At 52.6% G+C, this 16,650-nt stretch overlaps 1 protein-coding gene across 1 annotated transcript; it reads left to right on the top strand.

Moving 5' to 3' along the window:
* The first annotated feature begins 1,938 nt into the window (after positions 1-1,938).
* Positions 1,939-16,270, top strand: LOC131091984 (ectonucleoside triphosphate diphosphohydrolase 2-like). Its single transcript, XM_058038403.1, has 9 exons — positions 1,939-2,052; positions 4,066-4,183; positions 6,061-6,211; positions 6,959-7,118; positions 8,491-8,718; positions 11,149-11,409; positions 13,590-13,685; positions 14,701-14,832; positions 16,043-16,270. The coding sequence occupies exons 1-9, from the start codon at positions 1,939-1,941 to the stop codon at positions 16,268-16,270; spliced, it is 1,488 nt and encodes a 495-aa protein (XP_057894386.1).
* The last annotated feature ends 380 nt before the right edge of the window (positions 16,271-16,650 follow it).

Raw genomic sequence — 16,650 nt, 5'->3', positions numbered from 1 at the left:
ATTTTATGATTGGCTTTTCACAAATATTGAAATAAATATTATATGTGTTGTGTTAGAAAGTAATGCTGTATTAATTCTCTTAAGTACTGTGTTAAATATAGTTTTAGGTTCTAAAAATTGTTAAAATAGAAACAATGCTATGTAGGATACATTTTTAAAGAAAGGACTTGCAGCAAGATAGCAGCCACAGGACACCTGAATCTTTTAGAGGAAAAGAATTTATTGCCCTCTTATCAGAAGAAACTAATTTCTTCCCGCCTCAAAGGCGCTGTTAGGATTTGAAGGAAGAAGTTGACGATGACCAGACAGAATCCTGTGTTTGAATGGAATATATGCATCATGTATGAAGTGTATGAATATGCAACAGGCTGTTGCTTTTAAGGGTTAATTCTTTGTTAACGTGGGTCCTTTTTTGGGCTCATGCTGCCCAGAAAAAGGTACCCGGACGTCTGTAACTCTGTTTCTATTGTCTCATATTGTCCTAATTCAAATTGTCCAAATTATTATTATTCTGATTGTATTACTATTTTTATAACCATTTTATTACTATTAAACTTTTAAAATTTTAAAAACAAATGATTGGTGTTTTTCACACAGAGGTTCTGGAATATCTCCAGTGAGGGAGACTCCACACACTCTCTGGGCTGTCTGTTCAGTGCTTGGTCACCCACACAGGAAAGAAATTGTTCCCCATGTTTGGGTGGAACTCCCTGGGTGTCAGTGCTGCCTCTTGTCCAGCAGAGGCTGGTCCATGCTCTGGCACTGCCCTTCAGACACTCATACACATCGATATGGTGAGAGATCCCCTCTGGGCTGTCTCTTCTCCAGGCTGAACAGGCCCAGCTCCCTCAGCCTTTCCTCACTAGAGAAATGTTCCAGAGCCTTGACCAACTCAGCAGCTCCCCACAGGACCTGCTCCAGGAGCTCCCACATGGTGGGACTTGTGGAGTGTCCTGTGCAGAGCCAGGGGCCAGACTCAATCCTTGTGGGTCACTTCCAACCCGAGAAATTCTGTGATTCCATGTTCCTATGCAGGGCCAGGGGTTGGACTCGATCCTTGTGGGTCACTTCCAACCCGAGAAATTCTGTGATTCCATGTTCCTCTGCAGGGCCAGGGGTTGGACTTGATCCTTGTGGGTCACTTCCAATCCAGGAGATTCTGTGATTCCATGTTCCTATGCAGCAAAATTCAGGGTTTCTGGGGGTGTCTGAGGCTTCCCTCCTGGCTGATCATGGGCAGACAGGAATGAAAAGAGGAAATGTCACCAAAATAGAGAAGTGGCCTTTTTCCATTCCTGGTTTGATTTTCAGATCCATGACCAGTCTGTGGACATGAGCAATCAGCCAAATGCCTCAGTGTGAGCAGCCACAGAGTTTTGTTCACAATTTCCATTTCGGGGATGAGACTTTGTGGCGCTGTCAGGAGAAAGCAGGCGTGTGTTTCATGAAGCCTGAGCCCTGGTTATTTTCCATAGGGAGGCTGTCAGGAAGGGGGGCTCAAGCCCTCAGAAACAAAGTAAATCCAGTGACACGCAGTTTCCCCAACTTCTAATGTGGAAGCTCACACTGCCAGACGTGGAATACCAAAGGGATGAGTTTTGGCTGCTTTCTGCTCATTACCCAGCTGAGCTAAGCCCACATTTGTGTTTACCTCAGCCCCGGTGCCTGGGGCAGTTTCGAGGTTGCAGCGGTGCCGTTGCACAGGCCGGGCACGGAGCCCTCCTGTTATTTCTGGGCAGCAGGGATGGAAGGGAAAGCAGAGCAGCCTGACACATCCCAGCCAGGCCCACGCTCCCTGCGGTCCCTGTGGCTTGGGGCTGGGCTGAACTCAGAGCCTGGCCCCGGCCACGCCTTTCTGCTCTTTTTAAAGGCTGTACAAGCAGCCGGTTTGGTGCCGCACGGCTTCCTCTGTGGGGACAGGAGAGAGCAGCTCCCTTCATGTCCTGGCGAGAGCTGCTGCCCCCCTGGCTGGTGATCGTGGCAGGGCTGACGGGCATCGTGCTGCTCTGTGTCTCCACCAAAGATGTACCCATGGCCCCACTCCGGACCAAGGTAAGGCTGTCCAGGGGGAGACAGGCAGCTAAGCTGGGCTGATTTGTTGCTTTGGGCATTATTTTATTATTGAGCTGCTTACAAACTGAGGAGGGAACTGGGACAACCGTGTCAGGACAGGTTGGCATCTTTTAACATGCTGTAGGTTTTCAAAGCAGAAACAAGCCCAGCACTTTGGTCAGGAAATACAGGCTGGATATGGTCCATGGATCAGTGGGGATGCTCAGGGCAGGCTGAGGGGAGGCAGCCCATGGCAGGATCTGCCCCAGAGCAACAAACTACCAGTGGTGTCAGTGCAGGGAAGTGCTAGGTCCCTCTCCAAAGTCAGTAGGAATGTGTCCCTGAACTGCTACTTCTGTCCTAAAAACAAATTGGCTTTCATGCCTTCTTCTCTGTGGTCCTGTCTTGATTTCAACCAAAGAGCCAGCGTGCTCCTCACAGCAGGGTCAGGTCTGGGGGGTTTAATGCCCACCTGCTCTGTCTCTTGGTGCTCCATTGCTGAGGTGAGCTCAGTGGCACACATGGTTTAACCCAACAGAAGGAGGCTATCCTGTGTGTTTAGAGATAGCACCCCTCCTCCATGTTCCTCTCAGAAACAAAACTGGGCTAAACTCCCCCTATTTCTCCTTGTTCTGTACCCTTTCCTGCTGTTGAGCTGGACATAAATGTGGTGATGGTGATCCCTCCCCTTCTCCCTTGCACTCCCAGCAGCAACCTCTAATTTTCTGAAGGAGGAAAAAAAAAAAAATCAATCCATATTTCTCCACCAATGCCATTCCTTTCTTCCTCTTCTGCAGCAGCCAACATGTCCCTGCTAGAAAGCCGAGCTGTCACTGGTGTGGGAGGGTGCCAGCAGGCTCGGGCAGGGAGCCCCAGCTCCTTCCCTTCCGCATTGCTGCTCCAGCCCAGCCCCTGCCCCTGGCCTGGGTGCCTGGACTGGTGCAACTGGGAGCTCCAGGAGGGCAGCAGGCAGCCAGCCTCACTGAGAGCCTGCAGCCAGCTCAGTCTGCTGCTGAAACCCTTCTGGTGGCATTAACATCAACCTCTCAGGAGGTTTCTCCTCCCACTCAGTCCCAGCTCTGTTTGTGGGTGAGATCCAACTTCGACCACGCACTGCCATGCAGCTCATGGGTTTCCTTCCTGCCTGGGTAGGAGATATCCCAAACTGGGGTCATGTAATAGGAGCAGAGGAGCCCCAGGCTGGCTCTGGGGCTATTTTGGGGGTGGGGACATGCAGAGGTGTGCTGCAGGGTAGTCCAGTGGCCTCCACTTGCTCATCCTCACATACCGGGAGCAGCAAGGCTGGGTCAGCAGCAAACAGACAAACATTGAGGACAATGACTGGGAGCTGTGAGGGGACAAGGAGCTGAGCTGCTCATGTCCACTGCTGCTGCCCTTCCTGCCAAGACATCATCTCTGTCTCTGAGGGCTGCTGTGCAGTACAGTGTCTGTGCTGGTTGCTGCAGCTCCCACAGCTCTGCACACATCAGGGCAAACCCAGCCTGTGTCACACCATCACTGCAGTGGGACATCGAAGAGACGCAGGGCTCCTTGGGACAAGTGAGCTGCAGCTCTCCAATCCCTGCACAAAAGCCTGAGCAAACCAATCAGCAGCAGTTTGAGTCCCAGAATCCGTGGAGAACTCGTACAGTGCCATCTCCCACTGCTTTAGGACCTGTTTTTCCTGAGCTCCAGGTGGCTCAGCTCTCAGGGGAAGCCCTCTGCCTGGTTTCAGGAGCAGCTCCAGCACATGCCACTGTAGGGCTGATGTATTTCTGGGCGTTTCTCCACTCCTGCTGTTCCTCATATATATTCAGAAATGCAGATGGTTCCCTGCAAATCTTCATCATCTTCTGGCTTTGCCTGCTCTTTGAATGTTAACAAGCAAACTCAAACACTGCAGTGCAGACCCAGGGGCCACCCAGAATACCTGTACATGCTGGGTAACCCTACAATATCAATCAGCATGCATTCAGTAGTGTTTTTCAGTAGAATGTTCTGGGGTTTTTCCAGTATGGCATTGTTCTGGATGCTGGCCCATCCCGCACCATCCTCTTCATCTACCAGTGGACAACCACCAAGGCAAACAAGACCGGCGTGATCAGAGGATGCAGTTCCTGTCCTGTGCAAGGTAAGGTGCCCATTTCCTGCTCAGTGGCCTGTGAGACTGCCATGGAATGGATGCAAAAACAGAGACCTGTGCATGGACCAGTGCCATAAATTCCTTGGCTCCTGCACCACCCAGCTGTGCACAGAAATGGTGCAGCACAAGTTGCTTCTTTTCAGCATGGCTCTCCTCCACTGGGCAGATTTAGCCACACACAGCTGGGCATCAGGCACTTGACAGTAGCAGTGTGAGGATTTGGGGGCTGCTGCAGGCAGGGAAGCATGGAGAGAGGCAGAGGGGATGTGGCTGCTCCTGATGTCCACATGGATCAGTGGTAGAGCCAAGGTTGCTGGAGCTTCTCACCCAGGAGAGGCAGTGAACAGCAATGGAGACAAATCTGACTGCAGGATGACTCCTGGTATCTTCTGCCTCCTCCTGGCTGTGCCCTGGGCAGTGAGTGGGGTAGCTCCAGGACAACAGAGCTGAAAAGACTCCAATCCCCCATATGGCACTTGACAGCACAAGCATGAATTCAGCTTGCCTCCAGGTGTCCCATTTCAGAGAATTTGGGGGTTTTCCTCACAAATTTGGATCAGTTTGGCCCTGCCAGTGCCAGCTGAGAGGGTTTCATGCATTAATGCATGGGGTTTTCCTTCTCTATCTCCTAATCTTGCTTTGATGTTAAAGCCTGGTTGTAGTGGGATGCTGGGAGGGACTGAGCCCTCAGCAGCAGTGTGCTGTGGGAGGGCAGCTGCACAGCAAGCAAGGAGCAGGGTTTGTGCCCTTGCAGGCTGTAAACAACACAAATCACCCTCAGAAGATGCAAGAAGGGCTCCCTGAAGCCTTGTTCATGTCCCTCATTCAGTGGCTGGGTTAAGCAGCAGCTCTGATTGCTGCCAGCAGCAGCACAAGAGGCCCAGGCAGGGCTGGAGCCCAGGTGTGAGTGGCCCTGCCTGCATGGCAGCACAGCCACAGAGAGCAAAGCACCTGCTGAGGGAGTCAGGAGGGTGGGGAAGGGAAACTCTCCTTCAAGACCAACATTTAAGACCCCATTGACTTGCTGGAAAAATGAGTCAAGGCTGGCACACAGTTTCCCTCTGCAGAGCCCTGGCTTCCTCTAGGGCAGGGGTGTCTTGCTTGCCAGCAGGGCTCAGTGGCTGGGGGACAGAGGTGACACATCAGCCTCTGTGTCCTTTGCTTATTTCTATAGCAACTGAAGCCACACTTCTTCTTCTGTGGGCTGAGACAGCCTCAGCTGTTGCAGCAGTCATGTGGCTGGTATAGATGTCTCAGCTGCAGAGCTAGGGTAGTCTTAGTGTAATTTGCTATTTCTATGCACATTTTGGTCTCACTTCCATATTTTAGCAGGATGGATACCTGGAAGACTGTAATGGTGTTCACAGGGGTCCAAGGATGAGGGAAGAGACGAGGATCTGACTCCATGTTTCAGAAGGCTGATTTATTTTATTATATATTTTATTATATATATACATTAAAACTATACTAAAAGAATAGAAGAAAGGATTTCCTCAGAAGGCTAGCTAAGAATAGAATAGGAAAAAATGATAACAAAGGCTCTGTCTCACACTCTCTGTCCAAGCCAGCAGAGTGTGATTGGCCATTAATTAGAAACAACCACATGAGACCAATCACAGAGGCACCTGTTGCATTCCACAGCAGCAGATAATCATTGTTTACATTTTGTTCCTGAGGCTTCTCAGGAGGAAAAATCCTGAGGAAAGGATTTTTCATAAAAGATGTCTATGACAGAAGACCTCCTTCATTCTACCTGTGACAGGTTCTGTCTTAACCATGTCCTAGGACAGCAATCTCTGGGGTAACAGCTCTCACAGTTCTCCCATAACTTCCCTTGAAATTCCATTCTGTTCCATGGTCCTCAGGTCCAGGAATCTCCAGCTACTCAGATTCTCCTCAGAAAGCTGGGAAGAGCTTGGAGCCATGTTTGAACTGGGCCCAGAACGAGATCCCAGCAGAGCAGCACAGCCAAACCCCCCTGTACCTGGGAGCCACTGCCAGCATGAGGCAGCTGAAGTGAGTGAATGTTGCAAATGCACACCCAGAGATCAGCACACATCACAGGATCATCCTGTAACAGCTGCTCTGCAGGCTGAGCCACCCCTAATGTGCTAGCCAGACAAACCTTCCTCAGGCCCTGAGGAGAGGAGCATGGCAGGGCTGTGTCTCCATGTGCTGCCCCAGGCAGCCATGAAGATGACAGTCCTGCAACTCCTGCCAGGCTGGCAGTGTCTCCTTCACAATTACACTTTCACAATTAGTGATTGGGAAAACACCCATCAGTCTGGAAGCTCACGTGGTTTCAGTTTGTGTGACAGCCCACGTGGGCTTGCAGGAGTGTTTCTTGTCAGCACACTGGAAATGGTGGTGGGAAGGTTCCCCTTATCCCACACTCTTGTGCACCCTCTTCTCAGTCACATCACTGGGACATTTATTTCCTTTTAGACACTAGGGAAAAGTGAGGTCTGGATGGGACCAGGCCACTGGGATAGGGCCAAAGGATTTCCTCAGTGACAGAGGGTACTGAGGTCCTAAATTCTTAAATGCTGGCACAATTGTTCAAACCATCCCTCTGCTGCTCTTGCCCCCAGTGCCATGTGAGGGGAGAGGGAAGCAGCAGCAGGAGTGGGATTGTCACTGTGGTTTTGGGGCTACTCCCAAAGTAGGGAACACAGCAGAAGCCCTGCAGTGTGGCCCCACTGCAGGCAGCTCCTGGCAGGGTCCTGTAACATCAAATGTGCTTTCTTTTTCTTTTGTGTTTAGCCTCACCCACCCCATCCTCTCTGCCAGTCTCCTTGCAGCTCTGACTGGCACCCTGAAGTCATCCCCCTTCAGCTTTCAAGGGGCACAAATCCTGTCCAGCCCAGAGGAAGAAGCATTCAATTGGGTTGCTGCTAACTATGTCCTGGAGAACTTCTTCAAGGTAAAGGATGATTCTCCCTGGGGCACACAGAGCTGGGCTGAGCAGAGAGAGCCACAGAGACAAGTGGTGGGATGGGTAAACCCCTGTACTTAAAACAATGCTTCAGCACAACTCCCACTGCCTTTCAGAGGAGGCAGCTTAGATCCAGCACCAGCTGGTTGAGGTGAGGCCCTGGCACAGGGTGCCCAGAGCAGCTGTGGCTGCCCCTGGATCCCTGGCAGTGCCCAAGGCCAGGCTGGACAGGGCTTGGAGCAGCCTGAGACAGTGGGAGGGTGTCCCTGCCATGGCAGGGGGTTGGAATGAGGTGGACTTTAATATTCCTCCCACCCCAAACCATTCTGTGATTCCATGATAATAACTAGGCTGAAGAACCAAATCTCTGCTCTGGCCTTCCATGAACTATCCATGATAGTTGCCCCATCAGACCTGGGGCTTTCTGGCCAGCACATCCAGGATGCTCACATGGATGACCTTACACAGCCTGGCCATGGGACATCACCAAGAATTCCACTGCAGCTGCAGCTCAGTGCCTCTGTCAAACAGGAGCTGCTGTTTGTGCTGTGGGATTCCCACTGGAGTCCAGCTGCCCCATGGGGAGTCTTGTGGATGGTGGAGAAGCAGATTCTGTTGCTGCCAAAGAAAAGCCTCTCTCAGAGTGAGACACCAAAGAGGCTTGCTCTGTATTTAGAAGGCAGTTGCTAAACAAAAAGAAAATAATTTCAGTTTTCTCGTTTCACCCATCACTTCTCAAGCCAAAGGATCTCAAAGAGAACTCAGAGGGTGAGAGAAAGGTGGGTTAGACTGAGTTATTCCTCATCAGGGATATGAAAAGCAGCTCAGGGATATGAAAAGGGATCCCTCATATCAGGGATATGAAAAGCAGCAAGCACACGCTGGTTAGGGGATGGTCAGACCTCCTCCAGCCAGGCACAGAGTGTTTACCCCATTAAACTCTCCTGCCCGTGCTGTGAACTTCAGCATTGCCAAAGTCAGCTCTGCAGGACTGCAGGAGATGATGCCACAGGGTTCCTCTGACAGAAAGATCACTTTAGTAACAGAGCAGCACTTGAAACCCATATCTGCCCTCTTGGAAACGTCCCTGTCACTCCCCACCACCCTCTCCACCTTCTCCTGCCTGCTGGGACCACTGCCAGTGCAGCCAGCCAGCCTGGGCAGCCCTGTTTGTCCCCACAGGCTGTGGGAAGGCTCTGTACACCGGCTCCTCTGTTCCCTCCAAAGCCACTGCCTCAGCATCCTTGGGCTGTGGGCACCATGGAGCTGCTTTCCCTCTGTGTGCAATCATGGTGGCACTTGGCTGTGACTGAGATGCAGGAGTCTCAAGGATTGACCTCTCTTGTTCTTTTTGGGTCAGTATGACTGGCAAGGACAGCTGGTCCCCTCTGGGAAGGGCATGGCAGGAGTCCTGGCCGTGGGAAGAACCTCAGCCCAGCTCACATCCGAGCTGCCAGAGGAGCAGCAGGAGCCAGAGGAGGCGGTGAGGCTGCGGCTGTACGGGCACACGCACAGGGTGCACAGCTGGCACTGCCCCTGCCACGGCTCCGAGCGGCTGCGCAGCGGCCTGGTGAGCGTGCTGCTGCAGGTGAGTGTGAGTGTGAGTGTGAGTGTGAGTGTGAGTGTGAGTGTGAGTGCCTGGTGAGCATGCTGCTGCAGGTGAGTGTGAGTGTGAGTGTGAGTGTGAGAGTGAGTGTGAGTGTGAGTGCCTGGTGAGCGTGCTGCTGCAGGTGAGTGTGAGTGTGAGTGTGAGTGCCTGGTGAGCGTGCTGCTGCAGGTGAGTGTGAGTGTGAGTGTGAGTGTGAGTGTCTGGTGAGCGTGCTGCTGCAGGTGAGTGTGAGTGTGAGTGTGAGTGTGAGTGTGAGTGTGAGTGTGAGTGCCTGGTGAGCGTGCTGCTGCAGGTGAGTGTGAGTGTGAGTGTGAGTGTGAGTGCCTGGTGAGCGTGCTGCTGCAGGTGAGTGTGAGTGTGAGAGTGAGTGTGAGTGTGAGTGTGAGTGTCTGATGAGCGTGCTGCTGCAGGTGAGTGTGAGTGTGAGTGTGAGTGTGAGTGTGAGTGCCTGGTGAGCGTGCTGCTGCAGGTGAGTGTGAGTGTGAGAGTGTGAGTGTGAGTGTCTGGTGAGCGTGCTGCTGCAGGTGAGTGTGAGTGTGAGTGTGAGTGTGAGTGCCTGGTGAGCGTGCTGCTGCAGGTGAGTGTGAGTGTGAGAGTGAGTGTGAGTGTGAGTGTGAGTGTGAGTGTCTGATGAGCGTGCTGCTGCAGGTGAGTGTGAGTGTGAGTGTGAGAGTGAGTGTGAGTGTGCCTGGTGAGCGTGCTGCTGCAGGTGAGTGTGAGTGTGAGAGTGAGTGTGAGTGTGAGAGTGAGTGTGAGTGTGAGAGTGAGTGTGAGTGTGAGTGTGAGTGTCTGGTGAGTGTGAGTGTGAGTGTCTGGTGACCGTGCTGCTGCAGGTGAGTGTGAGTGTGAGAGTGAGAGTGAGTGTGAGAGTGAGTGTGAGAGTGAGTGTGAGTGTGAGTGTGCCTGGTGAGCGTGCTGCTGCAGGTGAGTATGAGTGTGAGTGTGCCTGGTGAGCGTGCTGCTGCAGGTGAGTGTGAGTGTGAGTGTGAGTGTGAGTGTGAGTGCCTGGTGAGCGTGCTGCTGCAGGTGAGTGTGAGTGTGAGTGTGAGAGTGAGTGTGAGTGTGAGAGTGAGTGTGAGTGCCTGGTGAGCGTGCTGCTGCAGGTGAGTGTGAGCGTGAGTGTGAGTGTGAGAGTGAGTGTGTCTGGTGAGCGTGCTGCTGCAGGTGAGTGTGAGTGTGTGTGAGAGTGAGTGTGAGTGTGAGAGTGAGTGTGCCTGGTGAGCGTGCTGCTGCAGGTGAGTGTGAGTGTGAGTGTGAGTGTCTGGTGAGCGTGCTGCTGCAGGTGAGTGTGAGTGTGAGTGTGAGTGCCTGGTGAGCGTGCTGCTGCAGGTGAGTGTGAGTGTGAGTGTGAGAGTGAGTGTGAGTGTGTCTGGTGAGCGTGCTGCTGCAGGTGAGTGTGAGTGTGAGTGTGAGAGTGAGAGTGAGTGCCTGGTGAGCGTGCTGCTGCAGGTGAGTGTGAGTGTGAGAGTGAGTGTGAGTGTGAGTGTGAGTGTCTGGTGAGAGTGAGTGTGAGAGTGAGTGTGAGTGTGAGTGTGAGTGTCTGGTGAGAGTGAGTGTGAGAGTGAGTGTGAGTGTGAGTGTGAGTGCCTGGTGAGCATGCTGCTGCAGGTGAGTGTGAGTGTGAGTGTGAGAGTGAGTGCCTGGTGAGCGTGCTACTGCAGGTGAGTGTGAGTGTGAGTGTGAGTGCCTGGTGAGCATGCTGCTGCAGGTGAGTGTGAGTGTGAGTGTGAGAGTGAGTGCCTGGTGAGCATGCTGCTGCAGGTGAGTGTGAGTGTGAGTGTGAGTGCCTGGTGAGCGTGCTACTGCAGGTGAGTGTGAGTGTGAGTGTGAGTGCCTGGTGAGCATGCTACTGCAGGTGAGTGTGAGTGTGAGTGTGAGTGTGAGTGCCTGGTGACCGTGCTACTGCAGGTGAGTGGGAGTGGGAGTGGGAGTGTGAGACCTGAATATCACACATTGGACACCAATTTCACCACAGTTATAGGGCTAAATTACTAGAGATGAGAACCACTGATTCTTGTGGGGCTGAACCATGCTAGAGATAAGAACCACTGATTCTTGTGGGGCTGAACCATCTGGAAGGCAGATCAGAACAGCCTCCTTCTTGCAACTGGAAAGAGCACAGGATGCATGGAATTGTATTTGTGCTCTAAGGGAGGGTGGTCGGGCTGGGACTCGTCACCTCTCAGCAGCTCCAGTCACTGACCCTGAGCCCAGCTGGGACCTGCCTGGGCCTTGTGCTTGACCCAAGATTTGCCATAAGATTTGGCAAAGCTTTCACAGCCTCCCTGCTTGATCTCAGTGCTGTGGTGCTTGGGGAAGGCTGTTCCTAACCAAGTTACATTCTGTCTTCCTGTGTGAAGACCTGGATGTCAATGTCTTCTCTTGCTCCTTGTTTTATTCTGCCTCCAGGATCAGAGAGGTGCTAAAACCGTGTCCAATCCCTGCTGGCCCCTCTCCTACTCCCAGGAGGTGCAGTGGCAGTCGGTGCATGCTGGGCTTTGTGGTGCCAGTGGTGACACACAGGACATCCCTGGCCCCAAGGAGGTCTTCAACATCACGGGCTCCAGCAACCCCACAGCCTGCATCAACCTCATGCAAAGCCTGCTCAACTCTTCCTTCTCCTGCAGCTTCTTCAGCAGTGGCCTCAAGCCCCTTCACAGCAGGCTTCTGGTGAGTTCTCATTTACACTGGGGTAAGCAACTGGCATGAGGAACCCATGAAATGGGACCAGTTTGACCATTAACAAATACAGTGGGAACATCCAGACCATGACACTTCTACCCTTTCCTCCTCACTGCCACACAGTTGTTCAAACATGGACCACTGGCTTCCCACAGGGACTGGGGGGGAGCTTTTCCCATCTGTGTGTCTTCAATGTCTGCTGCTGAGACCAACTCTAGGGCTCCATGGAGCCAGCAGGGATGGGACAGCCAGGGGCTGAGTGCTGAGCAGGAACCAGCAGGGATGGGACAGCCAGGAGGTCAGGAGTGAGTGCTGAGCAGGAGCCAGCAGGGATGGGACAGTCAGGAGGTCAGGAGTGAGTGCTGAGCAGGAGCCAGCAGGGATGGGACAGTCAGGAGTGAGTGCTGAGCAGAAGCCAGCAGGGATGGGACAGCCAGGAGTGAGTGCTGAGCAGGAACCAGCAGGGATGGGACAGCCAGGAGTGAGTGCTGAGCAGGAGCCAGCAAGGATGGGACAGTCAGGAGTGAGTGCTGAGCAGGAGCCAGCAGGGATGGGACAGCCAGGAGTGAGTGCTGAGCAGGAGCCAGCAGGGATGGGACAGCCAGGAGTGAGTGCTGAGCAGGAGCCAGCAGGGATGGGACAGTCAGGAGTGAGTGCTGAGCAGGAGCCAGCAAGGATGGGACAGCCAGGAGTGAGTGCTGAGCAGGAACCAGCAGGGATGGGACAGCCAGGAGTGAGTGCTGAGCAGGAGCCAGCAGGGATGGGACAGCCAGGGGCTGAGTGCTGAGCAGGAGCCAGCAGGGATGGGACAGTCAGGAGTGAGTGCTGAGCAGGAGCCAGCAGGGATGGGACAGTCAGGAGTGAGTGCTGAGCAGGAGCCAGCAGGGATGGGACAGCCAGGGGCTGAGTGCTGAGCAGGAGCCAGCAGGGATGGGACAGCCAGGAGTGAGTGCTGAGCAGGAGCCAGCAGGGATGGGACAGTCAGGAGGTCAGGAGTGAGTGCTGAGCAGGAACCAGCAGGGATGGGACAGTCAGGAGTGAGTGCTGAGCAGGAACCAGCAGGGATGGGACAGCCAGGAGTGAGTGCTGAGCAGGAACCAGCAGGGATGGGACAGTCAGGAGGTCAGGAGTGAGTGCTGAGCAGCTCTTCCCACACCAGGTCTGTGGTAAAACTGGAGATCTTCTGCCCCTCTCTTACAAACTTCTGGTCATGCTGCACCACAAGCACCTTTCTGCCTGAGAACTTAGACTTAGTGGCCAAAGTCATTGGATTGTTAAGCCAGGAGTAGTTCAAGATCCTAGGACAAGCTGAGGGCATTTCCAGGGAGAGTAACTATGGAAATTTCCCCAGCTTCCTGCTCCTGAGTCTGCCATGGACATGGTGCCAAGGAGCATTGGGATCATCTCCCAGTCCTCAGCACTGGTGAGGTTACACCATGGATATTGTGCTCAGTTTTGGGCCCCTTGCTGCAAGAGGGACATTGAGGGGCTGGAGTGTGTCCAGGGAAAGGTCTGGAGCCCCAGGAGAGGCTGAGGGAGCTGGGAAAGGGCTCAGCCTGGAGCAAAGGAGGCTCAGGGGGCCCTTGTGGCTCTGCACAGCTCCTGACAGGAGGGGACAGCCGGGGGTCGGGCTGTGCTCCAGGGAACAGGGACAGGAGCAGAGGGAACGGCCTCAGGCTGTGCTAGAAGTTTAGATTGGATATTGGGGAAAATTCTTTCACCAAAAGGGTTGTCAAGCCCTGGCATGGACTACCCAGGGCAGTGGTGGAATCACCATCCCTGGAGGGATTTAAAAGCTGTGTAGGATGTGGGACCTGGGGACATTGTTTAGTGGTGGGTTTGGCAGTGCTGGGTTAATGGCTGAACTTGATTTTAGACATCTCCTGCAACCAATGATTTTTTGATTCTATGACCAGTCTACTTATCCAGGCAGGCCCAGGAACGCTGCTGGATGCACACTGGGAACAGAGCTGTCTCCATCTCCAGACAGCACCAGCTCTGCTCATGTCCCTTGAGCCCTTCCAAGGCACTGGAACCAACCCTGCACCCCAAGGGCACCCTGGCAATGCTCAGCCACTGCCCCTCACTTCCCTAGGGGCACTTTCTGGTGTGCAGGGCAAGGACACAGGGCACAGTCCCACTGATTATTATTTCTGCTGCTCTTGTAGGTGGTTTCTGAGGCCATGGACTTCCTGAGAGGAACTGCACCTTCTGCTGACTTGGGCCAGGCTGTCCAGAGGCTGTGTGGGATGTCTGTCAAAGAGGTAACTGTGGAGTAACTCGGTGTGCAGGGAGGGGGGGAAGCAAGGAACAGTTTGCTGCAAAAGCCCTCAGGGCTCAGACTGACAGAGCTGTAACTTACTGGCTCCCTCAGGGAAAAATTTGGATTTGTCTGGATTTTTTGTGTTTTGTTTTTTTTTTTTTTGTTTTTTTTTTTTTTTTTTGTGAAGCTTTTCTTTAGTTTTTTTGTTTGTTTGTTTGTTTTTACTTTGAAGAAACAGTCTCCACTTATTTTCCTTCCTCTCAAATCCCAGCTGCTGCTGGTAACACCTGGACCTCACAAAAGGAAAAGCCACAAATACCTTTTACAGTATTTTAAGGAGTAAACATGAAGGTTGTCTACTCACTCCTGCACATCACCTTGGTCTTTCTGTTATCCTTCTGTCCTTAAGTGCAGGGGACACATCCACTCAGATTCCAGGGTTGCTCCCATTTCACCTGGGCTCATGGAGCCCAAGCCAGAAGGAGTTTGTCACTTCTTTCCCTGAGGTGGTGGTTATGAGGTCACCCTCATTTGCATTTACACTGATGGAGCATCCACAGTAACATTCAAATGGGGCAATTTCTCCAGGGTTTGTTAATGAGCCATAAGCAATCCCCTAAAGCAGTCTCTTCTGGAAGGAGGAGTAAGATCCCAATGTTCCAGTTGGGAGAAAGGCTGCAGCATCAGCTCAGCCTAATTAGAGAGCAGGGAATCAATCCTACCAAGCAATTCACCAGCAGGGCAACCTGGCTGTCAGTCCTGCTGCTCTTGGATCTGGCTTAGTCAGATGGGAACAAAGGAACAGATGACATGGATTTCTACCCTACAGCCCAGTGAGTGCAGGAAATGTGGTTTCAGTCTGTACAGGACACAAACCCCTCCTCCAGTCCCACAGTCAGTTTTAGAACAGGAAAGGAGAGGCTGTAGCAGGCCTGAAATTCAGCTATTGAGTATTTACTTCTTTCATTTTTCTCCCCCATCTTCTTTTTTTTTTGTTGTTCTGGAAATGGCACCAGCTGATTAAGGAGTCCCAAGCAAGCCTGGATACACTTGTTGATTACTGCACTGTGTCTGCCTTCATCCTCCATCTCAGTACAAGAGGATACACACTTGACTTTGAGCATCCTGCCTGGACTGCATTCCAGAAGGTCAGTTCCCACAGCCCAGTGCTCCCAGTGACCAGGAGGCTGCTCCCAGCACAGCCAGCCTGCTCCCACACTGACAGGCCCTAACCAGCTGGGCTTCTCCAGCAGGACAGTTTTGTAAAATGGATTCACAGTTGTGGTAAACCAGTGTCAAAGAACCAGAGATGACACTTCTCCTCTCTGAAAAACACACGGGTCAAAAATCTTCTCTGGATCAGCACCATCTTTAGAAACCTCTGTTGACAGGGAAGGAAGTGTAGCTTGATCTCCACTTAATGCTAAGGACAAGCTGCTGGTAACATTTCCTGAGCCAAAAGGTGCTTCCCAACCTTTTTGCAACCACTTTCATACTCATGAGGGTTGATAAATATCTTATCATCATAGAATCCTAGACTGGTTTTGGACTGGAAGGTAACTTAAAGCTCTTCCCATTCCACCCCCTGCCATGGGCAGGGACACCTTCCACTATCCCAGGTTGCTCCAAGCCCCAATGTCCAACCTGGCCTTGGACACTTTCAGAGATCCACAGCTTCTCTGGGCACCCTGTGCCAGGGCCTCATCACTGTCCCAGAGGACAATTTCTTCCAAATAACAAATAATCTAACCTAATCTCTAATAAGGTCTGAAATTGCTCCATGATCTGGAGGCCCTAAGGACAGTGGGATTTGATTCAGATCATTCCCTTCACAAAAGAAAAGAAAGCTTGTTCCCAGACCTCTTCACAACTGACAGTCACAGCCATGGTCCCTGAGCAGGGCCAAGTAATGGCCATCAGAAAAAGCAAGGTAATGAGGTAGGTCCAGGACCCCCAGGGAGCCCAGCCTGGAAAGACAGACACAAGCAACCTAAACCTCACAGGTGTGAGGTTCAACAGGGCTAGAGAGACAACTATCCACAATGCAGACTTGAGATCCACTAGAACAACCCATCAGTAAGCAGAGAACAGCACTCCTCTACAGCAGAGCTCAGGAGAGAGGGGGCTGCCCAGAGCTGACATGGAGTGCCCCTGCCTGTGGGCAGAGGTGTGGGTGGAAGTGCCATTGAGGCCTGTGGGTGCTCTCAGGGCACTCAGAGTGGGAGAGCTCCTCAGTGCAAGCCAAATCCTTGCATCAGTCTCAGGTAATACATCCAAAGCCTTGGGGCCATGCACACAAACACAGCTGGGGTCCAGGCCACCTCCTTCTCTTCTGACCTCTCCTTTTTATTTCAATAGATGGGTGACAGATCATCTGCCTGGACTCTTGGGTACCTGCTGAGCCTGAGCAGCAGCATCCCCCAGGACAGCCCAAGCTTCCTCAAGGGCATTGAGCCAGGGGTCTGGTCCTTGCTCCTCATCCTCTTTGTGGTGCTGCTCGTGGGCTCCTTCCTGCGCATCTCGTACCGAGTGATGGCCAGGGAGAGCAGCTCCAGCCACAGGAACAGCAGCGTGTTCGATGACTGATGGCTCTCTGTGACTCAGCACTTGTCACAGCACAGTTAACAGGGTCCACACACAAATCACACTGCAGGATGCAAGTGATTTTCCTGTAGGGCTCCCAGCAACTTGCTGGTACTTGCACTGCTGTACTTTGAGACAATGGAGCCTGCTCCACAGGAAGTCTGGGATTCCTGGTGGATGGCAAGCTACTCATTCTCCAAACAAGAACAGCCTGCATGGCTCTTCCTTGGGCTACAGCTGGGATTACTCATGTCAGACCTGAAATGATGCCTCTGAGCAGGCAGGCCCTGAGCTCTTGTGAAGCTAATGCTGTATAATCCTCTCCAATCAGAAGAGGTGATGTCTGAAAAATGTGCTCTGTCCTCTTCTGTGGCCTCTTGAGA

This window comes from Melospiza georgiana, chromosome 20 (genome assembly GCF_028018845.1).
Source record: "Melospiza georgiana isolate bMelGeo1 chromosome 20, bMelGeo1.pri, whole genome shotgun sequence".
In the NCBI taxonomy this organism is placed as follows: domain Eukaryota; kingdom Metazoa; phylum Chordata; class Aves; order Passeriformes; family Passerellidae; genus Melospiza; species Melospiza georgiana.
The sequence above is the reverse complement of the archived record's forward strand: the minus strand, read 5'-3'. Positions and strand labels throughout refer to the sequence as shown.

Excerpts from the sequence above, each read along its gene's own strand:
- LOC131091984 (XM_058038403.1), top strand. The coding sequence starts at position 1,939 with ATGTCCTGGCGAGAGCTGCTGCCCCCCTGGCTGGTGATCGTGGCAGGG. Across the intron at positions 6,212-6,958 it reads GCCAGCATGAGGCAGCTGAA|CCTCACCCACCCCATCCTCT; the intron begins GTGAGTGAATGT and ends TTTTGTGTTTAG. Across the intron at positions 13,686-14,700 it reads GTGGGATGTCTGTCAAAGAG|CTGATTAAGGAGTCCCAAGC; the intron begins GTAACTGTGGAG and ends AAATGGCACCAG.